The sequence below is a fragment of the Heteronotia binoei genome, chromosome 1, assembly GCF_032191835.1.
Source record: "Heteronotia binoei isolate CCM8104 ecotype False Entrance Well chromosome 1, APGP_CSIRO_Hbin_v1, whole genome shotgun sequence".
NCBI classification, from domain to species: Eukaryota; Metazoa; Chordata; class Lepidosauria; order Squamata; family Gekkonidae; genus Heteronotia; species Heteronotia binoei.
Window position 1 is genome coordinate 6,568,721 of NC_083223.1, and position 14,413 is coordinate 6,583,133.

Consider the following 14,413-nt stretch of genomic DNA (forward strand, 5'->3'; position numbering starts at 1 on the left):
CAACCCTAGCAGGGGCAGTGGAGGAAACCACCTCACAGACAATGCAATGTTCGGCCCACTCCTTTATTGATGCACCCCCGCCCCAAGAACTAGGATTGCCCAGTCCAATTCAAGAAATATCTGGGGCAGAGCTGGCCAAACTGTGGTTCTTTCACACATATTGTGTGGCTCTTGAAACTCTCACCACCCCATCAGCTGGCTTGGAAAAGGCATTTTTCTCTTTAAATCACTTCTCTGAGCGAAGCCAGCTGGCAGCTTGGAGAATGCATTTAAAGTTAAAGTTGCTTTCTTTCCGCCTTTGTCTCCCTCCTCCCATTTATCTGCTTGCCTGCTTTCCTGTCTTGCGACTCTCAAACATCTGATGTTCATGTCTTGTGGCTCTCACACATCTGACATTTATTCCACGTGGCTCTTACGTTAAGCATGTTCGGCCACCCCTGATCTGGGGATTTTGGGGGTGGAGCCAGGAGACTTTGCGGGTGGAGCCAAGAGCAAGGCTGTGACAAGCATAATTGAACTCCAAAGGGAGTTCCGGCCATCACATTTAAAGGAACCGCAAACTTTTTAAATGCCTTCCCTCCATTGGAAATCATGAAGGATAGGGACACTTTCTTGGGGGGGCTCATAGAATCTGACCCCCCAGACCCAATCCTTTTGAAACTTGGCGAGTATCTTGGGTAGAGGCACTGGATGCTATGCCGAAAATTTGGTGCCTCTACCTCAAAAAGCAGCCCCCACCCACCCACCCGGACCCTTGGATCAATTCTCTATTACACCTTATGGGAATCAGTCTGGTGGGATCTCCTGGGATTACAACTCATCTTCAGATGACAGTGGTCATTTCCCCAAGAAAGTGGATGGTTTGGAGGGTGGCGTCTACAGCATCGTACCCCACTGAAGTCCCCACACTCCCCAGGCTCCATCCCCAAATCTGCAGAACTTTCCCTAGCAACCTGGCAACCTCTTATCCCCTGTTGGGGGGGGGGGGGGGCGGACCTTGCTATCATAAGCAGGGCAGCACTGGTTCGTATTTGGACTTTCAGCTTTTCCACATGAAAGCGACAATGTTCTTTTTCAATGCCTTCCTTCCGCTGGGAGTTCCGCTGGAAGTAATGGAGCGTGGAGGCATCTTCTTCGGAGGCTCATAGAACTGGACCCCCACCACCCCGGCCCAATCTTTTTGAAACTTGGGAGTTTTCTCTGTGGAGAGGTACCAGACGCGATGCTGAAAATTTTGGTACCTCTAACCTCAGAGTGCCAGATACCCGTGAACAATGCTCCCTCTAAGCTCTGGAGTCTTGCAAGCAAAAGTTCTATTTTGTGAGCTACTGGCATAGAAGTTGTGAGCTCCTGCATCAATGAGGGCGCTCCGGGGCCATCCTTCCACGTCAAGACAGTGTGCGACTGCAATAAAAAAAGGTCAATGCCATGCTGGGAGTTATTAGGAAGGGAACTGAAAACAAATCAGCCAGTATCATAATGCCCCCGTATAAATCGATGGTGCGGTCTCATTTGGAATACTGGGTACAATTCTGGTCACCGCACCTCAAAAAGGATATTATAGCATTGCAAAAAGTCCAGAAAAGGGCAACTATAATGATTAAAGGGTTGGAACACTTTCCCTATGAAGAAAGGTTAAAACGCTTGGGGCTCTTTAGCTTGGAGAAACTTCGACTGCAGGGTGACATGATAGAGGTTTGCAAGATTATGCATGGGATGGAGAAAGCAGGGAAAGAAGTACTTTTCTCCCTTTCTCACAATACAAGAACTCGTGGGCATTTGATGAAATTGCTGAGCAGTCAGGTTAAAACGGATAAATGGAAGTACTTCTCGCAAAGGGTGATTAACATGTGGAATTCACTGCCACAGGAGGTGGTGGCGGCCACAAGCATAGCCAACTTCAAGAGGGGGTTAGATAAAAATATGGAGCAGAGGTCCATCAGTGGCTATAAGCCACAGTATATATATGTGTGTGTGTGTGTGTGTACGTACACACATATATTGGCCACTGTGTGGCACAGAGTGTTGGACTGGATGGGTCATTGGCCTGATCCAACATGGCTTCTCTTCTGTTCTTATGTGACACAGAGTGTTGGACTGGATGGGTCATTGGCCTGATCCAACATGGCTTCTCTTCTGTTCTTATGTGGCACAGAGTGTTGGACTGGATGGGTCATTGGCCTGATCCAACATGGCTTCTCTTATGTTCTTATGTGACACAGAGTGTTGGACTGGATGGGTCATTGGCCTGATCCAACATGGCTTCTCTTATGTTCTTGTGTAACACAGAGTGTTGGACTGGATGGGCCACTGGCCTGATCCAACATGGCTTCTCTTATGTTCTTGTGTAACACAGAGTGTTGGACTGGATGGGCCACTGGCCTGATCCAACATGGCTTCTCTTATGTTCTTGTGTAACACAGAGTGTTGGACTGGATGGGCCACTGGCCTGATCCAACATGGCTTCTCTTCTGTTCTTATGTGACACAGAGTGTTGGACTGGATGGGTCATTGGCCTGATCCAACATGGCTTCTCTTCTGTTCTTATGTGGCACAGAGTGTTGGACTGGATGGGTCATTGGCCTGATCCAACATGGCTTCTCTTATGTTCTTATGTGACACAGAGTGTTGGACTGGATGGGTCATTGGCCTGATCCAACATGGCTTCTCTTATGTTCTTGTGTAACACAGAGTGTTGGACTGGATGGGCCACTGGCCTGATCCAACATGGCTTCTCTTCTGTTCTTATGTGGCACAGAGTGTTGGACTGGAGGGGCCACTGGCCTGATCCAACATGGCTTCTCTTATGTTCTTATGTGACACAGAGTGTTGGACTGGATGGGCCACTGGCCTGATCCAACATGGCTTCTCTTATGTTCTTGTGTAACACAGAGTGTTGGACTGGATGGGCCACTGGCCTGATCCAACATGGCTTCTCTTATGTTCTTATGTGACACAGAGTGTTGGACTGGATGGGTCATTGGCCTGATCCAACATGGCTTCTCTTATGTTCCTGAGTGAAGACCAAAAAGTTTAAGCTAGCTCACACTAACTCAGCTTAGAGGGAACACTGCCCGTGAACCGATTTTCCATTATACCCTATGGGGATCAGTCTCCATGGGGATTAATGGAGTGCCCAGCAGACATTTCCCTCCCCCCTTCCCGCTGACCCTGAAGAGGGAGGAGGGCCTCCAAACCGGGGGATCTCCTGCCTCCACCTGGGGATTGGCAACCCTACCAAGAACAATGGTCCCGCCCACTCACCCCCCCCCCACTCCGGGCCCAGCGCCCATTACCTTTGCCCGCCGAGATGTTGCTGAAGCGGATCTGCGATGGCTTGTCCCGGTCCTGGTAGGAGCCCCGCTGGCCGCCGATGCTGCGGTTCCCGTTGCCCAGGAGCCCGCCCTTCGCGCTCACGTTCTCCGGCATAGCTGCGTCCCTCTGCCGCTCGGGAGCCTCGGATGGCGACGGATTCTTCTCCCCGCCAAGCCCCTTCGAGGGCGTCGGCTCCTAGTAACGGTTCCTGGCAGGCGCGAAGCTTCCAGAAAGCGACGGCACCACCAGGAGAAAGGAGGTCCTTCGCCAAGCGCGCAGGCCGGCGCGGAGATTTACGTCACTCGGAGAGGGGTGACTATCGCAAGTGCCGTTCTCCGGGGCGGCAAAACAAAAAAATCCGGAGACCGGGGGAGGCGGGAATATAGGGATTTAGGACGGGGTTGTCGCGTAACGCTGGTGAATTCCTGCTACGAGATCGAACGGGCGAGGGATATAGACACCTAAAGCCCTAATCTGGTCTCACTGGCAACAGCCTACACTGGAGGGCTGGTGTTTGGAAGCATAGGGTATGGAGCTCCCTCTTCGTTTGTTGACTCTCTCTCAGGAAATGTTGCTTTTTACTGCAGAAGTCATGATTTCACAAGCATGTCAAAAAGATGCGGTGGCTGTCCAGCTTTGCAAACTGTGATCCCTCTGACCTAGCAGAAATGCAGTATAGAAGCATCTGTTGCCTCCAGGAGAACTGATCTCTGTCGTCTGGGATGCCAATCCCCAGGTGGGGGGCAGGGGATCCCCCCCCCCCCGGTTTGGAGGCCCTCCATTGGTTGAGGTTTCTCCCTTGGGGAGGAAGGGGGGAGAGGCAGAGCTTGCTTTGCCAGGCTCTATCAATCGCACAGCAGAGCTACTGAGCCAAGTCTTCTATTGACTGAGGCTCCTCCCCCTCCTGGTCCCCTGGGGAAGGAAGGAAAGAGTCAGAGCTTCCTTTGCCCATTTCTCTGGATCCCATGGGAGAAATACACAGAAAGCACCTTTAAGACCAATGAGCGCTAATGTTTTAAGCGAGTTTTAAGGTGTTCTTTAAAAAAAAACACTTTAATTGTATTTGTGTCCTTTAAAAAGTTTATATCTTTGCTACCTAATCTTAAATAGGTACACACACGGCCCGACAAGGTCTCATTTATGTCAGATCCGGCCCTCGTAACAAATGAGTTCAACACCTCTACATAGGGTATAATGGAGACTTGATCTGTGGGTATCTGGGGCTTGGGGGTATTTTTTGAGGTAGAAGCACCAAATTCTCAGCACAGCATCCGGTGCCTCTCCCCAAGATATCCTCCAAGTTTCAAAAACATTGGACTAGGGGGTCCAATTCTATGAGCCCCCAAAGAAGGTGCCTCTATTCTTCATTATTTCCAATGGAGGGAAGGCATGTGCGGTCCTTTGAAATGTGATGGCCAGAACTTTTGGAGTTCAATTATGCTTGTCACACCCGTGTTCCTGGCTCCACCCCCGATGCCTCCTGCTCCAAAGTCCCCAGATATTTCTTGAATTGGACTTGGCCACCCGTCTAACCACTCCCATGTCCTGCGGCCGCTCTGGGAAAGAAACAACTCCCTCTCTCCGCCAGCAGAGGCGCTGCTGAGTCGAACCAAGCGGCCGCCTCTGTACCTCTCCCCCCCACCCAGCAAGTTTGTCCTTCCCCGGCCGCCGTCATTGTAGTCTTCCTTGTCTCCGCGACCAAGATGGCGGCCGCCTCGGAGCGGCCTCTGCTGGAGGCGGCGAAACCCTTGCTGGGCCTTCTGAACGGCATCGCCCAGGCCTCGTACTACGGCAATGCGGAGATCACGGAGGAGCTGCTGCGCGACCAGCTCTACCCGGACCTGGCGCCGCAAGAGTTCCGGGCTCTGCAGGCCAAGATGACGGGCATCGTCAAGGTAACGGGGGCGGGGCTAGCAGGGGAGGGCGGGGCCTGGGTGCCCACTGCTCCACCTCTGCCCATACTTGCCATTGGGTGGGATTATTGCCAGTTTATTATGGTGGGGGGGATATTTATTATTATTGTGGGGGGATATAGTTATTATTATTGTGGGATATATTTATTATTATTGGGGGGATATATATATTATTGCAGGGGGATATATTTATTATTATTTGGGGGATATATTTATTATTATTTGGGGGATATATTATTATTGTGGGAGGATATATATATATATTATTATTGGGGGGATATAGTTATTATTATTGCGGGGGGGATATAGTTATTATTTGGGGGATATATTTATTATTATTGGAGGGATATATATATATTATTGTGGGATATATTCATTATTATTGTGGGAGCATATATTTATTATTATTTGGGGGATGTATTTATTATTATTGGGGGATATAGTTATTATTATTGTGGGATATATTTATTATTATTGTGGGAGGATATATTTATTATTATTTGGGGGATGTATTTATTATTATTGTGGGAGGATATATTTATTATTATTGGGGGGATGTATTTATTATTATTCCGGGGGATATATTTATTATTATTGTGGGGGAATATAGTTATTATTGGGGGATATATTTATTATTATTGGGGGGATTTATTTATTATTATTGGGGAATATATTTATTATTATGGGGGGATATATTTATTATTGTAGGGGGATATATTTATTATTATTGTGGGTGGATATATATATTATTGGGGGGATATATTTATTATTATTGGGGGGATATATTTATTATTATTGGGGGAGGATATATTTATATTGCATTTATGTATGCATGGAATAAGTCTGCTGCTTGTCCCTTAATTGTAGAATAACGACACACTCACGCCGTGTAGAAAATAGTATTCAGTATAATCCAAAATGTGTATCTTCTGTAGACTCTTAAACAATACAGTGGTACAGACAAAAAACCATCTTGTGCACAACATGCCTACTATCCAAAAACCATATATAATTAAAGTCCATAAAAGAACCAGTCCAGTTTCATTTCGGGGAAAAAGCCCTTCTTCAAGGGACCATCTTTTATATTTATGGGTTGAGTAGTGTTGAAGTGCCATGTTTCATATCTTGGCCTTCCAAACTAATATTTTTATCTAAAGCCTCTTGCTGGGACGCCACTGCCAGTCTTTATTCAACAAGAGACTTTAGATAAAAATATTAATGGAAATCATATTTTTGTCCTGAACATTTATTTGAGAAGATAGTGTGTTTGGACATGGAACAGCGTGCTGTTTTAGGAAACTTAAAAAAAAAAATACACAGGACAGATGGCTCCATAGCATGTACATTTCTCTTCTGGAAATAAATATTGGGTACAAACTTAGGCTTCTCCCAGCAGCTCTTCCTCTTCCTTTTTTCTGCCAGTTTCTGAGCCTGAGGAAGTGTGCCTGCACACAACAGCTCATGCCTGCCCTTGAATAAACTTTTGTTAATCTTATGAAATTGTTAAATTGTGAAATTATGAAATTTCATAAGAGAGGGGCAGAAGTAAGGTTAAGAGGAAGGGCGTAAGGAAAAATAACTAACTTAGAGAAGCTATGACTGTTTGAGCATGATAATTAATAGTGTTATTGAGTCTGCAAGCTTTATATTTTAGTAGTTAGAGATTATTGATTGGCGCAAGAGCTTAAGTACGTACAAGGAAATGATGTATTGCTGGAGAAACAATGAGAAACCGAAATGTATTTTTAAGCTTTTGTTAGTCTTCAAAGTGCTTTTGGACTCAAAGTTTGTTCTACTGCTTCAGACCAACACGGCTGCTCACCTTGATCGTCTTTCTGCGATATTAACCAGTATTCCCCCCCTTTTTTGAGGTGACAGTTCTCCAAGTTAGCATGGAAACCATAAAAAGTGTGAAGACCGTAAGAGCTCTGCTGGTTCAGACTAACGTTCCATCAGCTTCTTGTTTCATACAGTTCTGGAGGGCCAGCAAAAGGGCAGAGAAGCCAAGAGCCTCTTTGGTGTAGTGGTTAAGTGTGCGGGCTCTTCTCTGGGAGAACCGGCTTTGATTCCCCGCTCCTCCACTTGCACCTGCTGGAATGGCCTTGGGTCAGCCAGAGCTCTCTTATCTGGGAGAACAGGGTTTGATTCCCCACTCCTCCACTTGCAGCTGCTGGAATGGCCTTGGGTCAGCCATAGGTATCTTGGGAGTTGTCCTTGAAAGGGCAACTGCTGTGTGAGCCCTCTCAGCCCCACCCACCTCACAGGGTGTCTGTTGTGGGGGGAGAAGATATAGGAGATTGTACGCCGCTCTGAGTCTCTGATTCAGAGAGAAGGGCGGGGTATAAATCTACAGTCTTCTTCTTCTTTGCCTCCTAGTATTTTGGAAGAGTAAATTTGGAAGAAAAAGTGTAGATGACTGGGGAAGGCAATGGCAAACCACCCCGTAAAAAGCCTGCTGTGAAAACGTTGTGAAGCGATGCCACCCCAGAGTTGGAAATGACTGGTGGTTGCACAGGGGGCTACTTTTACCTTTATTTTGGAAGAAGGAGAAAAGGTCCTGTAGACATTCTCTGCCCCATGCCTAGTTTCTGTAAACCTCTGTAATGTCCCCCTTTAGTCATCCTCTTTAAAACACTTAAAGATTCTTCAGTTTTTCCTCATGAATTTGTTGTAGTGACAAGCCTGGATGGCTTTAAAACAGGGTTCCTTTTACATCCTCTGGCAGCAAATTCCACATTTTTATCACTCTCTGAGGAAAGAAGTATTTCCTTTTTCTCGTCCTGAATCTATTGCCCTTCATCTTTCTTGATTGTCTCCAAGTTCTGGGATTTTAGGAGAGGGAGAATAAGTCCTCTCTTTCTGCTGCACGCACAGTTTTGTAGACCTCTCTCACGGTTCCTTCTTCAGCGTCACATCTGGTCACTTGTTCTACTGTGACAAATCTTGAACACTGCCTGTCTGTTAAAATTTTTGTGGATTAACTTCTTTATCCTGGAGTCTCCTTTCTTTCACAAGTGATCTGCCTTTAGCAAAGGGGCCATGGCTCAGTTGATAGAGCAGTGCCTTGACATTCAGAAGGCCTCGGGTTCAGGCCTGCGCTAGGGGTTCTCCCCCACCTTCCCACAAGCTCCCTTAACAATTTTTATTTCACACTAATTGGTCTTAAAGGTGCTTTCTTTGTATTTCTCCCATGGGATCCAGGGAACTGGGCAAATGAAGCTCTCCAAGGGACAGGGACGGAGAGGAGCCTCAGCCAATAGAAAGAAGAGAGGCTTGGCTCGGTATGTCTGCTGTGCGATTGAGAGAGCCTGGCAAAGCGAACTCTGCCTCCCCCTCCCCTTCTTCTGTAGCTCCTGTGAGACTGAGTAAGCCTGCCAAAACAAGCTGCGATGAAGAAGGAAGCAAGAGAGAGGGAGAAGGTAGCAGATGACAGCCAGTTGCTCAGGGGCCTGATAGGAGCCCTCCGGGGGCCTGATTTGGCCCCCAGGCCACATGTTTGACACCCCTGCTCTAAGCTGTGAAGTCTTGTATGCAAAAATTCTACTTGGTGAGCTACTGGCATTAAAGTTGTGAGCTGCTGCTTCAATTAGTTTGCTCTGGGGCCACCCTTCCTGAGCTAAGACACAAATGTGTGAGCCAGAGGCTAAAAAACTGAGCTAGGTCACACTCAGCTTAGGGAGAACGCTGGTTTCACATCTGTTTGTTAACTCTTTTATCTGTATGCTAATTTGCTGCTATTCACAGGTCTTACCGACTGCTTTAATCTAATCTTAGCTCTTCCTATTGCTCAGTTAGCAGCCCCGTGGCGCAGAGTGGTAAAGCTGCAGTAGTGCAGTCGGAGCCCTCTGCTCACGACCTGAGTTCGATTCCAGTGGAAGCTGGTCCAGGTAGCCGGCTCGAGGTTGACTCAGCCTTCCATCCTTCCGAGGTCAGTAAAATGAGTCCCCAGCTTGCTGGGGAGAAAGTGTAGATGACTGGGGAAGGCAAGGGCAAACCACCCTGTAAAAAAGTCTGCTGTGAAAATATCATGATGGGACGTCACCCCAGAATCGGAAACAACTTCCCAGAATTGGAAGCCAACAACTAACTAACACCCTCTGTGTGTGTGTGTAGCAAGGCAAAAACTCACACCTTGAACAAAATGTTGCTGGTCTTAAAACTGCTTTGTATCTCTCCTGTGGTATCAGTCGAGGGAAGTGGGCAAAGGAAACCTTTACCTTTTTTATCGCTCAGTTACTTATGCCTCTTGACACTAATTATCTATTTCTTGAGACAGTCTTAGTATATCTGAAGAAGTGTGCATGCACGTGAAAGCTTTTATACCCAGAATTAAACTTTGTTGGTCTTAAAGGTGCCGCTGGATTTAACGTATGTTCTCTCAGGAATTACTCCTAATTTGGACGGAAGACTAGGGGGGAAAGTTTATTTGTCCTACGTTGATTTCTTGTGACTTTGCTCACTCTTCTAACATTCCCAAATACACACTTGACTTCTCTCCCATTGTATAATTTCTTCACCTCATGTGGGTTTATATGTCTGGGATTTTTATTTTCACAGGTGTTGAGTTCCTTTTTTTGACCGGTTTGATTCCTTGTCTCCTGCGTTCCGCATCTTTATCTCTCTGCTTCCAAATGCTAGGCACTAAACTGGAAACAATCTCTCCGGGGCTTGATTTTTCTTCCCCCTCTCCTGTTATCAGATTTTTTTGTGTCATTGATTCCTTTCTCGCAGCCTTCCTTTGTATCTGCCTTCTTTGATCCGTTTCCGTTTTTTAATATGTCTCCGAGCTATAGTAGTTAGTGAGAAAAAGGGTGTTTGTCCACAGATGTGAGTGACAGGAAACCGATAAAACATAATGACGTGCACTTTGAGTCAGACATTGATTTGGAAAGGGGGGGGGGGGAGATCCCAGTCATTCTGCACATTTTTAGTTCTTTTGTACTAGGGAAGGCAGGGAATAAAAATCTCACCTACCACTAAAATAAAGTTCACCAATGTCACGCTGGAAGGTTAAGAGAGATGTATTATCCTCTGGAGTAGTCGGGTTGAGTTTAAATGGAAAGGACGGAAGGGCTTCTGGGCAGTTGGTGTTGAGACGCTGGGCCGTCCAGCACCTTGATTTGGACGCAGAAAACCAGTTTGGTGTAGTGGTTAAGTGCGCGGACTTTTATCTGCAAGAACCGGGTTTGATTCCCCATTCCTCCGCTTGCAGCTGCTGGAATGGCCTTGGGTCAGCCATAGCTCTTGTAGAAGTTGTCCTTGAAAGGGCAGCTGCTGTGAGAGACCTCTCAGCCCCACCTACCTTACAGGGTGTCTGTTGTGGGGGGAGAAGATATAGGAGTTTGTAAGCCGCTCGGAGTCTCTTGATTCAGAGAGAAGGGTGGGATATATATCTGCAGTCTTCTTCTTCAGAAACAAACTGGCAGCCCGCATAGCTATTTTAAGATGGCTGAAATATGTTCCCACCTTTGGTTTTGTTTTTTTTAAAAATACTTTCATTGGCTAAGGATGAAATGGTCAAGTATAGTCTTGAGCTCAGCTTTTTAAGGGGGGGGGGGGAAGACGAAGAGAAGGAGGAGATTGGATTTATATCCCGCCGTTCACTACCCAAAGGAGTCTCAGAGCAATTTACAATCTCCTTCCCTTTCTCTCCCCACAAAAGGCACCCTGTGAGGTGGGTGCAGCTGAGAGAGCTCTGACAGAAACTGCTCTTGAGAGGAACAGCCTTGTGAGAACTTGTGACTAACTCAAGTCCACATCAGCAGCTGCAAGTGGAGGAGTCGGGAATCAAACCCGGTTCTCCCAGATGAGATTCAGTGCACTTAACCACTACACCAAACTGGCTCTCTACGCCGAAGGTGATAAGAGTGCATGGTACCTGTAGAGTATTGGAATCAGCACAGCGCCGCGCAACCCGAGCCGCCCGCGGGTCGCCTTGCGCAGCGCGGGAAAGCCACCCCAATCAGCTCCAAGGGCGGGAAGTTCAACTGGCCAGGATTGGGCTGGCCAGCAAAGGGGATGTTCCGGGATGCTTGTATATATTAGCGGACCCGACCGCGTGTTAACCAGTTCGGTAGTGTGCTAGCTATTAAATACTTATGCCTTCACCACGACTCGTCTCTCCGTACACTACACTGGCGACGAGGATGGGATCTAGCTAGGCCAGGCCACCCCGCGGGGAACCAGCCCTGGCCGGAGACGAGGAAGGCGAGAGACCGACGACCGAGCAGCCCGCCGCCACCATGGCGAACTCTAGCGTAACGACGGGCCACCTTGCTGAATTCAACCCAGAGCACCCCGAGAGATGGGAGACCTACACCGAACGGGTCGAGTGCTACCTGAGGGCGAACTTGATCACTGATGATGACCGGAAGAGAGACGTCCTGCTGAGCGTCTGTGGGGAAGAGACCTTCGAAATCGCACGAAACCTCTCCGCTCCAGAAAGGCTGACCGAGAGATCCTACGGGGAGATCGTGAGACTCCTCACGGGCCACTTTGCGCCCCAACCCTCCATCGTCGCCCGCCGATTCCTCTTCCACAAGAGGGACCAGAAGTCGGGGGAGACAGCGGCGGTCTACCTGGCGGCACTTCGGCAAATCGCCGGGAACTGCAGTTTTGATAAGAGGGACGAAGCCCTGAGGGACCGTTTCGTCTGGGGCCTCCGAGACGAACGGCTGCAACAGAAGCTCTTCGCAAAAGAAGAGCTCACCCTACAACAAGCCTTCAACGAGGCGACGGCGTTTGAGAGGGCCACCAAGGCGTACGGCCAGCAACGCGGGGAGGCAGTACACCAGGGTGAAGCAGAGCCAGAGGTCCGAGCAGAGGGAGACGCGTTCCAGCTCCGACGACCGCAAAGAACCGACACACGGGCCCCCGCGAGGCCACGAGCAACGGAGAGGCCCACCGCCACCACCGGTTCCAGGTGCGCCAGCTGCGGCGACCCCCACGAGCGAAGGGACTGCCCGTACCGCCACCTGGACTGCCGCAGCTGTGGGAAGACGGGCCACATCGCCCGGGCTTGCCGGGCCAAAAACAGCCGCCGCCAACCGTCAGCGCATCACGACTCCTTGGATGCCTACACGACGGCTTCCACCAGTCTACAGGTACTGAACCTGCCCCTTGCAGCCCCCGACAAGGTCAAAATGTCGGTCCTGATCGAGGGCGCCCCATGCCTCATGGAAGTAGACTCGGGTTCCTCCATCTCGATCATTTCGGAGGAAACCCTCAAGAGACTATGCCCCCGCCGCCGCCTCCATACGAGGCCAGCGGACTTCGTATTAAGGGACTTTCAAAAAAACCCGGTACACATCGTGGGGTGGGCCCGGGTGAATGTGGAACGAGGGAGTTTTAGAGGACCCCTAGACATCCTGGTGGTCAAGCGCCAACTGACCACACTCCTAGGGCTGGCTTGGTTCCAGCCTCTGGGAATCCAGCTAGTGGGGGTAGACCACATGCGGACCAGCAATTTCGACGGGGTCTGCCGGGAGTTCCCAGAGGTCTTCGACGGGTCCCTGGGGAGCTACAAGGGGCCGCCCATCACCCTACCGATCGACCCAACGGTCCGGCCCATAAGGCTCAAGGCGAGACGCGTCCCGTTCGCCCTAAAACCGAAAATAGAGGCGGAACTGGACCGCCTCACGGCCCAAGGCGTCCTAGAGCCAGTCACATACGCCGACTGGGAGACCCCTATAGTGACACCCGTAAAACCCAACGGGGAGGTGAGGATCTGCGCTGATTACAAGTGCACGATCAACAAGGCTCTACAGGACAATCCCTACCCAGTCCCGGTGGTCAGCCATGTCCTCGCAGCGCTAGCCGGGGCGAAGGTTTTTGGGAAGCTGGACTTAGCTCAGGCATACCAGCAACTGCCGGTCGACGCTAAGACAGCAGAGGCACAGACAATCGTGACCCACAGGGGGGCGTTCAGGGTTAAACGGCTGCAGTTCGGGGTGAGCGTGGCTCCGGGGATTTTCCAAAGCATAATGGACTCTCTCCTTAAAGGGATCCCCGGAGTCCAGCCCTTCTTCGACGACGTTTTGATCGCCGCCCCCACCGAAGGAGAGTTCAGCCGCCGCCTGCGAGAGGTCCTCAGACGGTTCCAGGCGGCGGGGCTGAAGGTGAAAAAAGAAAAATGCTTGTTGGGTGTTCCGCGAGTGGAGTTCCTGGGCTTCGCAGTGGACGCAGCGGGAATCCACCCAACCGCGGACAAGACCAAGGCCATTGTCCAGGCCCCTGCCCCCAAATGCAAAGCAGAACTACAGAGTTTTCTCGGATTGTTGAATTTTTACCACTCATTCCTGCCGCACAAAGCCGCGGTGGCGGAACCATTACACCGTTTGCTCGATAAACAAGCCCCATGGGTCTGGGGAAAGCGCCAAGCCGCGGCGTTCCAGGCGGTCAAAGACCTCTTAGTCTCAAACGCGGTTCTTCATCACTACGATGAAAACCTTCCCCTGATCCTGGCTTGCGACGCCTCTCCCTACGGGGTGGGAGCGGTCCTGGGGCACCAACTCCCGGACGGGAGGGAAGTGCCGGTCGCCTATTACTCCAGGACTCTGTCCCCAGCCGAGAGGAACTACGCCCAGATCGATAAAGAGGCCCTGGCGATCGTGGCGGGAGTCCACAAGTTCAACGACTACCTCTACGGTAGGCGCTTCACCATTGCCACGGACCACAAGCCACTCCTCGGCCTCCTAGCCCCCGACCGGCAAACCCCCCAAATCCTTTCACAGAGGGTTTTACGGTGGAACCAGTTCCTGAACTCGTACACCTACACGTTGGTCCACCGCCCAGGGAAAGCAATGGGGCACGCCGATGCCCTCAGCCGCCTGCCGCTGCCCGCCACAGACCCAGATCCCGCCCCGGCCCACGGGGTGATGCTTATAGAGTCCCTCCCCGAGCGCCCACTACACGCCGAAGAGGTGGCTCGAGCTACGGGCAGAGACCGCATCCTAGCGCGGGTCAGGGACTGGGTGGGAAGGGGGTGGCCAGCGGGCAAGGTGGAAGATGCATTCAGGCCATTCACGTCCAGGAAGGACGAGCTATCGACCCACAAGGGGTGCATACTCTGGGGGAGCCGGGTGGTGGTTCCCCCCCCCTTGCGCAGACAGGTGTTGGAAGATCTCCACGAGACCCACCCGGGCATCGTGAGGATGAAAGCCCTGGCCCGGAGTTACGTGTGGTGG

General features: G+C 50.2%; 2 protein-coding genes across 2 annotated transcripts in view; one reads left to right on the forward strand and one right to left on the reverse strand.

Annotated features, from left to right (window-relative positions):
• The window catches only part of CCT4 (chaperonin containing TCP1 subunit 4), a 35,252-nt gene extending 31,640 nt beyond the window's left edge, over positions 1-3,612 (reverse strand). Inside the window, exon 1 of the mRNA XM_060263937.1 lies at positions 3,297-3,612. Coding sequence (XP_060119920.1) covers positions 3,297-3,429 — 133 coding nt within the window. The 5' untranslated portion in view covers positions 3,430-3,612. The remainder of the gene's footprint in view (positions 1-3,296) is intronic.
• Positions 3,613-4,968: 1,356 nt separating this feature from the next.
• COMMD1 (copper metabolism domain containing 1) overlaps positions 4,969-14,413 on the forward strand; it is a 168,770-nt gene continuing 159,325 nt past the window's right edge. The window contains exon 1 of the mRNA XM_060230525.1: positions 4,969-5,210. Within this exon, the coding sequence (XP_060086508.1) occupies positions 5,019-5,210 (192 nt within the window). The 5' untranslated portion in view covers positions 4,969-5,018. The remainder of the gene's footprint in view (positions 5,211-14,413) is intronic.